Source organism: Antrostomus carolinensis, unplaced genomic scaffold (genome assembly GCF_000700745.2).
Source record: "Antrostomus carolinensis isolate BGI_N321 unplaced genomic scaffold, ASM70074v2 scaffold24009, whole genome shotgun sequence".
NCBI classification, from domain to species: domain Eukaryota; kingdom Metazoa; phylum Chordata; class Aves; order Caprimulgiformes; family Caprimulgidae; genus Antrostomus; species Antrostomus carolinensis.
The window spans coordinates 913-17,480 of NW_010339574.1; the positions used below are offsets into that span (position 1 = coordinate 913).

At 35.8% G+C, this 16,568-nt stretch overlaps 1 protein-coding gene across 1 annotated transcript in view; it reads right to left on the bottom strand.

The window, feature by feature from the left end:
• Positions 1–595: 595 nt before the first annotated feature.
• Positions 596–16,568, bottom strand: part of LOC104520302 (probable global transcription activator SNF2L2) — a gene marked incomplete at both ends in the record, with an annotated part of 54,128 nt that continues 38,155 nt past the window's right edge. Inside the window, 10 exon segments of the mRNA XM_010175900.1 lie at positions 596–823; positions 3,292–3,455; positions 6,450–6,616; positions 7,887–7,933; positions 8,874–8,960; positions 10,602–10,709; positions 12,832–12,945; positions 13,231–13,473; positions 14,959–15,069; positions 15,636–15,702. Coding sequence (XP_010174202.1) covers positions 596–823; positions 3,292–3,455; positions 6,450–6,616; positions 7,887–7,933; positions 8,874–8,960; positions 10,602–10,709; positions 12,832–12,945; positions 13,231–13,473; positions 14,959–15,069; positions 15,636–15,702 — 1,336 coding nt within the window.

The following is a 16,568-nucleotide window of genomic DNA, read 5'->3' on the forward strand; positions in this document are numbered from 1 at the left end:
AAGACATACAGTCAGTAATTCTATAATCTCACTTCCCACTATGATAAGGGAAGACGTGACAGCTGTTTTTAAACAGCTAATTGTTTCTTGAAGAGGACACAGCACCAGAAAGAAAGTTATTTTGCTGGCTTGCCCTAAGCCCAAAGCACAACAAAGCAGGTCTTAACTCTTACCTAGGATCCAAAAGAAGCACAGTAAGCAGGGTCTTTAATGACTGAACCTAGGTAGTGCTAGTTGCATATCTGAAAATCAGATTACCTATTTTAACATATAAACTGGATTTAGGAACTGGTTTATAATCTGTTTAAAAAAAAAAATCTTTGCTTGAATATATGTTTTTTGCTAAAATAATGAAAGGGCAGAATAGTTTAAGTTACAACACCTAATTATACATTGAGATTTAATCATAACCATTACATTATAACCTATTACTGTGACCAAAAAAAGAGAGAGAAAAATTGTTTCTTTGACCGGATGGTAAGAATACGATGACATTTCTAATTTCAAAGGAGACGACAATCTTTGTAACTGATGAAAAAAAATTACTCAGTACTTCCTGAAACATTCTCTTACTGATTATTTCTAACTACCTCACCTCATTTTCTTCTTCATGTTCCAGTATAGCCTGTAGGAAGGCTCTCCTTTCGTGGCTTGAAGATTTCTGATCAAACATTCCAGCCTGAATAACTTTTTGATCTACATTCAGCTTATACTTTGCAGCAGCAAGTATCTTCTCTTCCACACTGTTCACAGTGCATAGTCGCAGGACTCGAACTTCATTCTGCTGACCAATTCGGTGAGCTCTATCTTGGGCCTGCAAGTCCTATTAGGCAAAGAACACAGAGAGTGATTTATACTGTAAGAGTGCTCCAGAAATTGTTCTGTGCTTAAAGGGCATTATAACACTGAATGCTTTTTGGTATAAAGAGGAAACACTCAAAACGACAGTCCACCACAATTCACATGGTTCATTCTTCATGGTTTTCTTTCCTAAAACTTTATCAGACCCAGGTATGGGGAAACTGAAAGGGAAAAAACACAGACTTGCCCTGTACAGTGTAAAATGCAGTAAGCCAAAAACTTCTTGAAAGCATGTGCAGTGACTGAGAAGGGCTAATGTATTTCTTTTTTCCCTTCTATTCAAAACTCATGGCCTTCCAAGCCAGAACGAACCCTGAAGTAAAATATCTCTTGACTGTAGGAAAAGCAAGCAACAAAATTACCAGGAAAAAACCTATACATAAACTCATCTACTAAAGGTCATTGCTATTTTTTAAATATGTTAAAGAAAAACTATTTGATCTGTTAATTTGGTTTTTAACCTGGAATATTTGTGTTAAAACAGCTTAAATACTATCTTCCTGATTAAAAGTTCATATATACAAGACTGTGAATCAAAGTAACTATTATTTTTCAGGTGACTGCCCTTAAAAAATGAGAGGAGTAAAAAGTACACTTCAGGTCACAGGTAAAGAATTTATTTTATTAATTCAAAATCTTACTTATTTTCTTTGGGGAAAAGAGAAATCCATTAATTCCTATAAATGATGTGTTTCTATTTCAGCACAGTCAGATAATGAAGAGTACCTAACCTCAAAATGATATGACAGTTTTGTACTACCTCACAACACAGAAATTTCTTAATGTAGAGCAGAAAAAAAAAACCCCAAAACAGGCAATGAGTTTGCCTATTTCAGTCCAGCACCTTGCTTTTGCTACTATTGTTAGCTCTTCCCTTCCACAATTCCTTTCTCGGGCACTATATATGATGCAGTTGCTGCAACCTAAATGTGTATTTGAACTCTGCATTAACAATGAAGCAGCAGCGACAATATTAATTTGCTTATATAATTACTCTCAGAAGCACAGGAAAATGGTAAAGTGAGGAAATAAAAGTTTTTATTTCTGGAAATAAGCTGTTTAAGTGCTACCTCCCCAGCTATCCCCTTTTAGCACGACTCATTAAAATGGAGGCTCAGAGGAGACCTTACTGCTCTCTACAGCTACCTGAAAAGATTGGGCATTTGTCTCTTCTCCCAGGTAACAAGCTTGGGAGAAGAGGACAAGAAGTAACAGCTTCAAATTACGCCTGGGGAAGGTTAGATTGGATATCAGGAAAAAAATTCTTCACCAAATGGGTTATCAAGCATTGGAACACGTTGCCCAGAGAAGTGGGGTTGTGCCACTATCCCTGGGGTATCTGTGTAGACGTGGCACCTAGGGACATGGTTTAGTGGTGGACTTGGCAGTGTTACGTTTATGGTTGGACTCAATGATCTAAAGGGTCTTTTCCAACCTAAATGATTCTATGATTTTGTAACTTAGCACTCTGCCCACTGACTACTTTAGAAAATACTCTGCAATTTTTACTATACTGCAAGGATTTATTGTTATCCAACTGTTGAAATATATAGTACTCTGCATTAAACTTGTCTGTGCAAGTGATCTAAACACAACCTAAAATACAAAGAGCAGCTTTCTGAGCTGCTTTTAAAACCTCTAAATACAATTGCTTTGAATTTCTCAAGCCCTGCTTTAAATTGGTCACTATGGTATCTATGGGAACGCTGCCATGAAAGTTCTGTATCAAACTCTTATTAGTCTCACCACCCTGACTTTTACATGTGGCCATTGACTATGACGTGATTTGCATATATCTGCACAATAGCTGAAAACACACACAGCTATGCACTTCCAGAGATACCTAACTTAGGTTCTTAATAAAAAAAGGCACTGAGTGACCAAGACAGACTTCAGTGACTTCTCCTAGCTTTTTAAATAAGCCGAAGCGTTTTGATATCTTCTTTTCCTGATCTATAACCAGTACTACCCACCCACACCAACAGTGTAAGTTCAGTGTCTCAGGTCAAGGCTCCTGCACTCATATAGCCACTAATTTCCTGAGACAGGCAGCGCTGTGCACAGCCTTTACTAAAATATTGCAGCCTACCTACCAAAGACTCAAAATAAGGAATTACTTATTAATGTCCTAAGAGTTAAAGAATGAATACAATCATACAAATGAAGCAGGTCTATAAGGCCCCTAGCTCTGAGGATTCCCTGAGACAAAGATAAAATACATACACAGACACAGAATTACTTCACTGATTCAAACCAAAATATTCCCTAATAGAAGCAATTTGCCTCATTAATTCCTCTCAAAGCAGCATTTCATACCTTACCTAGATCTATGCCATTCATTCCAGGCTATACCCCCAATTTAAAGAAGAAATCCAAAAAAGCATCATTAATTCTTCGCACATTTAATGAAGATAAGTAAACAAAAATAACCTGGTGAGGATTCCAGTCACTATCAAAGATTATAACAGTGTCAGCAGCCTGGAGATTTAAGCCTAGACCTCCAGCCCTTGTACTCAGCAAGAAGATAAAGTATTGTGACCCAGGTTCATTGAACTTCTTCAACAGAGCAGCTCGATCTTCCGATTTTGTTGTGCCTGAAAAGAAATTTAAAAAATACTCAATAACAAGTATATGAACTGAAATAATATAAATACAATGTCACTTGCTAAAAGTACATGTGGAAGGGAAATTTTAATCACTTGCTCTTTGCCACCTCTGCCACACTTTCCATAATACAGAATAAACACTGGTCACAAATGTTCTGGTCAATTGCCTATCACATCTAAGAGGCAGACTTCTAAAAGCCTCTTTTAGGAATTTCTTTTGACATTTCAAAAGTGGACTTTAAAATGTTGACTAACATTGTTATACCTTTTTTTGACTCACATAAATTTAAATTGAAGTTACTATACACAAATAGAAGACAACTCCAGTTTTCATTAATGCCTTCTAGTCACAAAAGCATCTAAATATTTTTAGAAGTTGCTTATGTAGAGATTTATCAAAATGTCAGTGTTGGCGTTCACAGTCATAATTCATATGAAAGGACTGAAAATTCTTAAAATGTCCTATCATGAGGGTGATGGTGTAGAATGGCTGGGGGGGACCATGCAAGGAATTCAACCATGGTGAAAATGTAGACAAAGTTCTAAGTAAAAAACAGGCCCTGTTTTTTACTCTGGCAACTGGATGAATTTCCTGTACTTTGACAACAATCTATATGGATCACCTTAGCCTGGTACTCTCTTTGCCTTCTCTTTTTTGCACTTCTGTCTGTAACTGAAAGCCAAAGGAAGTCTGCTATTTTTATTCAAGTACTGATATACATACAGAAGATTAAGTTTTTCTATTACTGTGGTGGGTTGACCTCAGCTTTCTGCCAGATGCTTACCCCACTACCACCTCTCTCACCATACTCAACACTACATGGGTAGAAAATAAGATGGAAAAGCTCCTGGGCTGAAATAAAGGCAGTTTAATAAAAACAAAAACTGTGCATGCAAACAAAGCAAAAAAAGGAATTAACTACTTCCCATCAGCAGGCAGACGACCAGTCACTTCCTGGAAAGCAGGGCCTCAGCACCAGTAATGATTACTTCAGAAGGCAAATGCTGTTACGAGGAATGTTTCTGCATTATCTTCCTTTCCCTCAGCTTTTATTGCTGAGCATGTCCCTTTGATTAGCTTGGGTCAGCTGTACCTGCTGGTTCCCAGCTCACCCCCAGCCTACTGGTCTCGCAGGCAGGGGAGTGGTTTGGGCAGAAAGCCTTGACACTGTGCAAGCATTGCTCAGCAATAGCCAAAACACTGAAGTGTTATCATTGGTGTGTTATCAACCCTGCCCAGCCACAAATAAAAAGCACAGCACTATATGGGCTGCTAGGAGGAAAGGATCCCAGCCAGATGCAGTACAATCACACCATGAACCTGCTGGACCACAGAAACCCATCCCTGAAGAAGTTATGTGACCTGGGTAGAAAACACTCTATGTGAGAAGATAGCTGGATAAATCTACGTATATACTACATTACAGCATGGAAGGCATCTGTCATCAAAAAACTGCAAAAGAAAATAAAAGGGTTCATCTCATTTATTTAACGAATTACCTGCAAAACCCTAAAGAAAACGAAGAGCTGCATTTACCATACTACTTACTGTCACAGACATTCTAGCATGAAAAAGAATTCATTTTAAAATACATTGCGTAAGGTAATTTAAAGCATTTTAAATGTAATATAATTCATCTTTCTTGAATGGAAGCATTAAAACACCTGCAAGCCAGAGGTGCAAGGAAGGTTTTGTAAAGCATGGTATTATGTTCTTCAGTCAGTTTTGACAGAGATCCTGTGGTACAGTGAGACAGCTCACATGTATCTCAAGCTTCATTACCCCATTTTACAATTGAGGATAACAGCATTTCGAGTTTATGTTCATTAATATTTGTAAAGGACAAGAATACTTCTCAGAATTACTTTTCTTTGCAAATGAAGCATTAAGCAAAGAGTAAACTTAAAATGCTGTAAAAAGAATATTCAAAAGGACCTTAAAGTCTTCTTAATTCTCACTTTATTCATGCTGTTCTTTATATTTTTTCTTAAAATCATTGCTTTTCTATTAAAAAGGTATTCTGATAAATGCTGCTGGCTCTATGTAATAATAAAATGTGTGAGATAAATACATTAAGTAAAAATAATGAGTATTTAAGAAGGTTAGTATGAGGTAGAATCATAAACATGGAAGAAGGCCAAAACAGAAACTTTACAACAGCTTTAAACCTCAGATGGGATATGCTATTTCTAGTTATTTTCCTTTCAATATTACTCCACTATGTTTCTAAATCATCTTTTAATTCAAAGGTAATAAAACATATCTACACCTAAAGTAATTGAGGCTACTGACCTTCTTGTGAAATTCAGGAAGAAAACTACAGGTATTACATTACCTGTCACTGAAATTGAGCTACCCTGTGGAGAATAGCAGTCGAATTTGAAACAGGTACAAATTAATTAATTCCACTGAAATCTATGCAGGACACTGGCTTTAACATCTCTCATCATGAGAATACTTCCAGGCAACGTAGATAGTGAAAACTGATTGGGACTTTGTATTTTAAACCTTGTTTGAAAAAAGAGATCAGCCCCGAAACATCACGTCTCTACATAATCTGCATTCAAGGAACAGACCTGAGTGTTCATCAAAACAATCCCTCAATCAAATGGTCTGCAGGTTAAACAGGTGAAAGAGAACAGTCAAAGAGCCATGGAGAGGAAGAATTACTTAAAAGCAACTCTACCGAGAAAAGCAAGAATACATCTCGCTCAGTATCTTGTCTGTAAGAACAGGGAAAATTCTAGTAAGCTGAAGTTTAACAGTCTACTGCCGTAACTTCATGACAAATATCCTTGCAGACTCTTCCTTCATGCATTTGTCAAATCATTTTTTAAATCTGTTTACACTTTCATATAATCACATCACAGCACTGGTATGCTAGGAAAGCACTATGAGGAGAACCCAGGTCTCCCATGCCCTAACTAATGAAGCATGCTACCTCCTAACTTATTATTTACCCTTTTTTTTACTTGGCTTACCATCAAGACGCAGGTAAAGGAAATTTCGAAAGGCAAAATAGTCTTCCATGATGGTCATCAGTGATGTCATTTGACAGAAAAGAAGCACACGATGGTTAGTAGCTCGTAACTTTGGTAGAATACGATCGAGTAGCTCAAACTTCCCTGAGGCCCGATAAAGTTCAGCTCTGTTGAAGAGAAAAAGCATAGTAAATCCAGAATAGGCCTGCATTTGGAAAGATTTTAGTCATTATCGTGTCAGAATATAACAAAAAAGATTAATTTACTTAAGATAAACCAGACCAATAGCACTTTTCTAGTTTTAAAATTGTTTATGTTGATTAAAATAAAAAAATAAACACCCATGTGAACTACTGTTTGGAAAGAGTTTTCCTTCAATTACAAAAACTGTGTGGACTTTCAACCACACAGAATACCTTCCTTTATGAAACTCAATTCTGTTTGATTATTTATCAAAACAAACATTGTTTCTCAGCTAGATAAGCATGTTATCAGTTAAGACATTCACCTGCTAGTTTTGCTTTCAACTGGCATTTACTGTAGCTGTAAGTTGTATTCATCAGGCACATGTCAGAAACAATTCCCTTTCCACTCAACTATGATGCACATGGGAGTTATATATTCCAAACTGAACTACTATACAGAGATAATGGGACAAGTTTGACAGAAGATACACTCTTTAGCCATATAACCCGAACATAGCCATATAGTCCTGAACAATATTGGTTGTTTTGATTAGCTGCAATTCCGTCTTCTATGCTATGGATTGCAAAACAGACTCTTAGCACTGAAATTCAAGTTGTAACTGAGCAAAGTAATAAAAGTAAACACGATGTCTAAATCAGCATCACAGTGATATGCTTTACAAAAACAAAGTTCACATAACTTTTTTCTAACCTTGAGTTTGTAATCTGAAAATACAATTTATCATTAGCAATGGTAGACTTAAGTCCACAAGATACATGGTCTTCTGATATGCATACATACATAATCAGCAAAAGACTAAACTGTTTAGGAGACAAGTAGTATGGTATACTAGTTGAGGAAAAAAAAAAGAAATGTAATTCTTGTCAATGAACAAGAAGGGGGTCAGGTGGAAGACATACATCTTTCCTTTAAAAAGCATCAATTTCTAGATAGTTGCACAAAGAAGTGCCAAAACCAAAATACTTCATTTCAAATAAAGGAAGAAATGCTACTTTAATTTGGAATAAAGACGGTAAAGAGGAAAAAGCAGAAGGCCTGTCCTCCTGAAAGAGATGGAGGGTCATAAAAGGCTCATGTAACTCTTCTAGTACTGTTATCTTTTGCTTTAGGTATGTGCCCTGTGCCTCCTCTGCTTTTCTATAAACTGCTCAAGTTTGTTAGCATGTACCTTCTATAAAAAGCATGTGATGCATTAGTTGGAATACAACATTATGAAACTGAAAGAGTTACCCATTGATGACACCGTTTGAGTAGCCTAAATGTTCAGCAAAGGACTCCTGCAGAGTTATAAGCAATAAAAAGATTATTACAAACAACATAGTAACCCAAAATTATGCATTCTTTTGTCAACTAAATTAAATATATGAACGTTGGAGTTTGAGTTCCATTGTGTTCATATCCTTGGAATCCACTACATGGTGGTCTGCTTAAGGTTTTCCTGTACTACTATTATTTGAAATTCATGTTTTCAGAAGTAACTTGTGTCAGCATACATTTTGCCAGATTACAAATACAGCAGAAGGTAATTAATTTATACTAATTACTGGAAGACTCATTTGAAAATTACTCAATTTATTAATTAGCATACAAGAGAACAAAGAGTGAAAACTATAATGATAATACACCACAATAGGTACTTAATTATTAATTTATAAATGTAGCTACATTCCAGATACTTATGACACTTTCTATCTTTCCAGATATATCATTATATTTATGTACTTTGGGTTCTAATGAGAGATGCTGTATAGATAGTGCACTTTTGATGAAAAAACAAGGCAGATCAAATAGGACAATTTTGGTGGATATTGTAAAAGATTAGCAGCTGCTAGCTATAAAGATCCCACACATGGCATTTTGAACTACTGTGTCTCATCATAAATTAGGTCTAAATCTCTATCTAAATAGAGATTACATTGCTGTGGAACATCCTAAATTAAAAAAAAAACAACAACTTTGATTTTTTTAAAGATAGTGTCTCCACAAGACTAAATATTTTAAAACTAGAGTTCAGATTACCAGTAAAAAGCTGGCTGCTGGTCCATTTGTTTCTAAAATTAAGGGACCGTAATGATCGTGTTTTTCAAATGTCTTTTTCAGCACAAATGATGTGGAGACAGATGTCCTCTCCCACACACGTAAGCTTCAATACCAGTTTTCTATTACGTTAGCCATCTGAATAAAATCAACTCTCAAAATCAAACCTGTCAGTCTTACCTCGATGTGTTGAAACATGTATGGGTGATTGCATATCTTTCTCAATTGCATGATAGTGTTCATAAGAGTTTTTGCCCCACCTTTTCCCTATGGGTACAAACAATGCAAATCAAATGATAAGTTTAATTTCTTAGGTTATTAATTAAGTTTTTGAAAGATATTTTTAAATGCAGGCATAAAAATACTTCTACTCCAAACATAAATACTGAATTACTAATTAAAACAAAACAACAGAAAAAACCCAGGAGGTACTGTGCAATTCCCTTGCTGTATAAATCCATCATAAGGATGTTCCATAACAAGAAAGGAAGACAGTGAAATCATAACTTCCATCTAGAGCAGAGATTTTACATTTGAAGGGGGTACACCACACATCTAAAATCCTCTCAAATTTGCTACAAAATGCAGTTCATATTTGTTCTAAGCGTCATTTCCTAGAGCCTTCCAGCTTAATGAATTCCCTCTAGTCTGAGCTGGTTCCAGGCCAGAGCTGCAGGAAGACAGAATTTTTTTCCTAACACAGTAGTTGTTTGATCACTGAAGCCATGTGTTCTCAACAACCACCTCCCTCTGCATTTAAAGAAAAAAATGAACTAAGAGAGGGTGGCAAGAAAGGAAAAATTTTAGACCTTGGGGGAGAGGAGAAAGAGAGGGAGGTGTTTAGAAGACTGCAAAGGTAGTTTTAACTGGTTAAGCAAAAAGCTGTATGGCAAAGCAAATAGGAAAAAATCAACAGAAGATTCTGGTGCAAGACAGGTAAGAGATCAGAAAGGGAAGGAAGTAGAGACTGTCATACAAAATGAAATTTGTAGGACAAAAGTAAAGACATCAAACTACAAAATCACATTAAAAATACAACAGAGGAACATAAATTGAAGTTTAAAAAGTGTGTAAGAACCAGCTTTGTCTGGACTTTGAATAAGCTCCATCAAAGAAAACACTTTGCACAAAACAAGTAGGCTGAAGTAAGATACTGAATAAAAGTCACCTATTGTACGTGCAAAAGGATGGTGGAAAGACAGTATGTAATGGCACTGCATCAGTAATATACACATAACAGAGTGCAAACACAGTCATATACCAGCTGTTCTGCAGTGCCTATTCAAGGTATTTCACATTTATTATAATGTGAAAAGTGTACACACAAATAAGATGATGAATGGCAACTTTGATTTTACTTGCTATTAACTGGATCAATTTCCATGACGGCATGATCAACATTTACTGATAACATAGCCTAAATCTGACTCTATGACTTCAAATTCTACTATTCTCTTAAAAGAACTCTGTCATTAACAGATCTTATAAGTACGAATGCAAGCATATAGCCCCAGATGGCTGAAACAGGACTTAGACTTAACTCATAGGTCTGAAAGACAAGATTAATAACTTTCTGTAGACAGTGCTATCACAATTACAATTATTCAGGTGCATTATTGGATTAAACTCGGTCAGGGGAAATGTTGGATTTTTTTTTTTTTCCAAACATTGCCTGTTTGCAGAAAAGCATTGTAACTATAGTCAATGCAAGTAGTATCTTTTGCTTGTGAATAGAGAGCACGAGATGCAGTCTTTTAAAACAAAAGCCTGTCTGATAGAGATTTCTTTTCCCATGACAGACGCCTGCAGTAAGACCCTACATACTAATTTTATGAAACAGAAATCACACTGTTAACATGTTCAATCATAATACATTGTTTCCTACATGTTTTAGTCTTTTTTTTGTACCTTCTTGTCTTTTTCAGAACCATCTGTAAGAAGGATTCCCTTGGCTTGCATGTGACGGTACAGGATCTTCTGAAGAGCTGACATATCACATTTGATCACGTATTCCACCTAGTGTAAAGGAAAAAAATACAATCAAACAAAAAAACCTCACAAAAACACTGACATAACAATGTTAGTAGTGTCTAACTGCAGGTTCTTGTGCTTCTAAAATACAAACCAAAAAACTACTAATCTTTTTTCCATGCCCTAAGACCACACATGATTTCAGTGAGTAGCAATCAAACTGCAAGCACAGCAATGAGTATCTCAAAAGATTATCTGTGACAGTCACAACCACTATGACACAACTGCATCTTAAGAATGTAACTGCAGAATTGCCAAACATTTTTCATCATTCTGTAATTTTAACAATTTAAAAAAATAAATTAAAATGAATTTTGTTTTATTTTAACATGTAATTTAAAAAAAATTATGTTTAATAACATGGACTTTATTATGTCTGTAAAGCATTATAAAGATATCAAGCAAAGCATTATAAAAATATCATTGTATACCTAGCAAATAAGAATCCCTCACAGTGTCTAATTAGCATTATGCTCACCTAGGTTGGCATAGAAATACTTTTTTCTCAATACCAACTAAAAACACAGGGAATTAATCAAGTACTGTATCATCCTCACATATGGTTTGACTTCTTGTTCAGCTCTGTAAAACTATATTTATTAAAGCATTTTTTGACTGCACACTATCTTGGAATCCAGTAATACAAAGACTTCATATGCCAATTTAACCCATTTTTTTCTATTACTCAATTTCCAGATTACACTCATTATGTTTTTAATAAACTATATAAAATAAAAGCTGTTGCATAATAAAGTCACACTAGTGGGTAGAAATCTTTCAAGTGGTAACTAAAAGAAAAAGTGTAAGCTTCCTAATGTTTAATAAATAAATTGAATAAAAATTATCATGCTATTTTCTTTTCAGAAAGACAGGAAGATGAACTCATTGAAGAGAAGTGACGACTACTTCAATGGCCTTTTTACCAAGATTTATAAAATCAAACAAAAATGATTACAGGCTTCGGTCAACAAGTTCAGTCCTCATGGTTGGACCAATTGTTTTTTTCATAAACAAGATAATGGAAACAAAAAGGAACATGGTCCTCTGATTACCAGTGTGTATGCAACTTTTATATCCTCCTCCACCAATGCCTATTAATGGCCCTATCAAATACAGTGGCTCTCACTGTCAGAAATTTGAATTTGAATACAAATAAAGATTCCAGTAATATTTTTAAATGCGAGTACGTTTCATTCTCAAATAAATGCTTCTGAGGATATGGAGAATCTAACATTTGAAGGAACAGTAAGTTGCAACAGTAATAGTGTTCACAATATTATGAAGATGAGAAATAAATTTTTAAAAAGCTTTCTTTAAGTACTGTCACTAAGCAACTGTGCAAAGCTCTTCATTCATTCAGCCAGTGTTAGTCACCTCATAACACAACCTACAAAAATTTTATTTTGGTATGTTTTTAACTCAGTTGACCTTAGCACCAAATTTTCCCTAGCACATCTCCAAATTTATTTTTTTATTTAGTTGCTGTTGTTATTCTGGGAAGTGCAAAAGGGCAAAGTGATGCAGAATTGCAAAGGACGACAAGGTAGGTCAAGATGAGTTGCCCAGAGATAAAAACAATGATCTTTCAAATCAGAAGACAAATTTATGTTCTCAATTAAAAAGCCACTAGTTAAAAAACACTTGTGCAATTTCAACAAGACACTTCACACAACTCCTGGAATATTAATACACGACCAAATTCTGGTTGCTTTATGAAGTCCAGTAGTCCCTATTCCTTTTCTGTGAACTAAGAGAGCAAAGATTCTAACCTGTGCAGGGAGGATGAGACAGGAGAGAATCTAATCCTCTGTGTATGGCTGACTCACAACTTGAAACCAGATGTTATGGAATTAAGTCACATGTCTTATATGGATGACTACGAACAGAATTAAAGCTGTAAGATTGGTGAGGAATTCTGAGAATGTAGAAACTTCAGGTATTCAGAATTCCTCAGTGGCCAACTTTCTTTGCAGAGTTATAAACAAGCAAACCAGAGAAGTAACAGGTACTAATATCCTCTTCTCTAAAATAAATCTGAAAAAGGAACATTACATAATGCTTAAAAAAAAAGTATTAAACCCCTTCCACAACTCTTCTCATTGCAAACCTTTTCTGGGAGTTGAGACTCAACCTCTTTCTTCAATCTTCTCAGCAAGAAGGGTCGGAGCACTTTATGGAGACGACGGATGATCAGAATAGTTTCTTCCTCATTTAAGTCCACCTACAGAAGTTTATAGAAGTCACTACAAGGCAACTCAGTGGTAATGTCTTCTCTCACATGTTTAAATATGCACAATAATTACTTGTATGTTACAACCAAATTGACTCTGAGTCAAAAAAGACACTGATATTAAGATTTTCTGGCATTATAAAAAAGGTGGCTTTTAGGTATGTTAATTCCCTAAGTACCAGGCAGCGCTCAAACACTAATCCTTCTGTATAAGCTCATTTGTGTTTTCACCAAAGTAGTTTGTTTCTGATGTTTTGAAAAAACTTGCCACAGTACCCTTTCTCCAGTCATGGCAAATGGAGCGTTGAACCACTGTTCAAAGGTGCTACAGCTCTTGAAAATGGTTGGGAGGAGGAAATTGAGAAGAGCCCAAAGTTCAGGCAATTTGTTCTGCAATGGAGTCCCAGTCAACAGTATTCGTCTAGGGGCCACATAGTGAGTATTCAAGACCTGAGTCAGCTTGCAGTGATGGTTCTTCATTCGATGGCCTTCATCTACTATCATGTATTTCCATCGAATCTGCAAGAAAAAGAACCAAAGTTGGCACAGTTAGAGCAGGTCAGGCTTAAGTTAAATTCCTCCCAAGAGGTGTAGAACAAAAACATTTCAAACCTAAAACATAAGTCATTCTCATTTACAAGAAAAGTCAAATCAAGCAGTATTAAGTATCAGTGCCCTTGTAAGCAGCAAAAACAGAAACAAATACTAGGTATGTTGAATCTGATGCTGAATTCTGACTTCAACAACAAACAGCAGATTCCTCCCATTTCTGGGAAAGAGATTAGAGTTACTGGCTCTTCAAGGCTCCCATGGTTCACAGGGAAAGAAAGAGACAACATAAACTTAAAATAAACCTGTCTGCAACAAGAACCTTGACAGGAGACAAAAGCATTTTCAGACAAAACAAGTGCTCACAAACAACAGCAACCCTGAACTTTGTTTTTTTTTAGCTACTCCTGTGTTTTCACTCAAGAAGAAAGCAGCATAATTATAATCATCTAATCTCAGTTACTGCACCTTCAAATAGTTTCTTCTTCTTAAATGTGAAAGCTTAAATGCAGTCACAGCACACGCTGAAAGAAAGTTGCTCACACTCTCTGTTACCACAAGTGTGACACTGACCATACAACTAGGAAGGCCTCAGCTGGCACTTTCATAGGTGCTAATTCCATTTCCCAGGATAGGTTGAATGGCAGAGTGTTGTCCTTCCTATCTTTCAGCAAGGGTGGGCAAAAACTAGAGGGGAAGGAAAACTCCGCAGTCTCATACTGTTCTCAAGTGTTCAGAATTATGTTAAGAAAATGCACTGCTTTTGCATCAGAGAGGAAAAACTAATAATCTAAATCTCCAGTATGCAACAGAATGAAATAAAATTAACAACGAAGGGTCAGTAGGACCACATGGTTTCTCCACATGGCAAAATATCTCAGTCTGCTTTCTGTGTACATGGAATAATTTTACTGTACAGGAGTGTTCAAATGAATTCATTATGTTTGAGGGACACCTGATGACAGAGAGCCTTTAAGAACCAGGCTATGTGCAGTAAAGAATTTGGATACCAAATTCATGCTACATGTAACTATCTGGTTATTTGGGGAAAAGTGACCACACAGCTGGAAATGCTCTAGTAAGAGTGAGCTTCAGGTCAGAAACAATGAAAAAAAATTAAATTCAGGACTGCAGATTAGGTTAAATGCCACTAAGCAGAGGGGAGAAAAGTCATGTTTTTCCAAGGACAGGCAGATACACAGGACTGACAGAACAGCACAAAATAATTAGTCTGCTGGCCACACTAAGGAAAATTCTGGTGTTTACAGTGAGAAGATATATGACTGAGTTCAATCATAAACAGAGGAAAAGAAAAGTAAGTGAAAGGTTTAACTTCTACTGAAGGACAGAACAACCACTCAGGACTTCCTTATAAAACAAAAATGTGTTTTGTGCTATGCACCATTTGAAAGAGTCTTGAAGGTCTTGCTGTTAAGAGATGACAGTCATTATTACCTTAGCAAGGATATGTTTGTCCTTTATTATATACTCATAAGTAGTTAAAAGAACATTGAATTTTCCACTTCGAAGCTGAGGAACAAGTGAGCGGCGCATTGCAGGAGTACCCTAAAAGAGAGAGAAGTCAGTAGTTACTCTTTCTTCTGATGAAGAAAATAATATCAGTTTTATGAATGCACAGACAGAGCAACCACATGAACTTCTAATCCTACAGTACTGCAAACAATATAATGATGCATTCCAGACTTCTTCAGAGTGCATTCCTGGACTGTAAAGCTAAATACTTTCTAGACTGTAAAGCTCTGTTTATAGGGCACTGGAAACACATAGCTAGTGGTCTAGTGTCTTTACAAATTGCTTGGCCATACCACTACTACAGTAGCCAAACAGCAAAGTATTCAGTTATGTACAAACGGTGAACTATCATTTGTATTACACTCATCACAAGCCTTGCAATGTGTTAATTAATAATTTCATTCTGCATTTCACTATGTGAAAGTAATTACAGTTTATTCCAGTCATCTTCTTAGTATGATTAACTCTCACTGCCTAGTACTCGATATACATGACAAAACTTCACAAGCAAACAGTTTAGAAATGCGTGCAAAGGCAGAGGAAAAATCTCTCTATTCTCATTCCTTCCACTCTATAATCATATAAAATGCAAATCAAACCTTGTAAGATATCTTCACCACAGAAGGAGCCCATTTGTCGAATTCATATGTCCAGTTGGATAAAGTCCTATCATGGAGATTATAAAAAAAAAAAAAAAGTAATATATTTTATCATTTCCATATCAAACTTTATAGATGTTTCTAAGTGGTTGCCAACTTTTCAACCTATTTCATGTAATTCACCCCCAAAATCAACAGTATATTTTAAAAATGCACTTTATATTCTGTAATAAAATACAAGCATTACTAAGAGGGGAGTAAACAGAAAAAAAGCATGAAACTCTCTTTCAGCTCATATTCAGGGGCATCTTTGAAACCAATTCAGAGCAGTATTTTACATGCATCTTAGTATTTTGGAGCATATTAAGGATAAGAAAGAGAACCCTAAATAAAAAATAGATTTGTAAGTTCTTTTGTACAACTTATCATCCAAAATCTGACATTAAAAGTTTTCAAATATAGCCTCATGACGTTAGTAAGAGAATTCATCTGTGTTCTACTTGAGTAGAACTACTCATAGTGCCACCCAGTGCCACTATGCAAGTCTATTTTTGCATTGTGTTTCTGCTGTTTGAACAAATAGGTTTTTATGGCTAAGCCAGTTACTCTCATGATAGAGCAGCAAAAAATAAACTTGATTTTTTTTGGTTCCACGCTCTTTTCTTTTTTTTCTCCTTCACTGGACCTGTGATGGCAGCAGTACTACCTATTAAGAAGAGGAAGGGAAAGGCAGCTTTTAAAATGCATACAAGGAATTTCAGCTCCTCTCTTTTAGAAACATTAAAAGATCATTATAGAGTACTTAAAAAAAATCTGATTCTTTTACTGTGCCCCTGTGGAATCTGACATTAGTAACACTCTCCTTTATTTTTAACTTTGATTTACTGTATAGATCTTCTCCCAGACATTTCTTTTCACACTAGAGCTCATTGT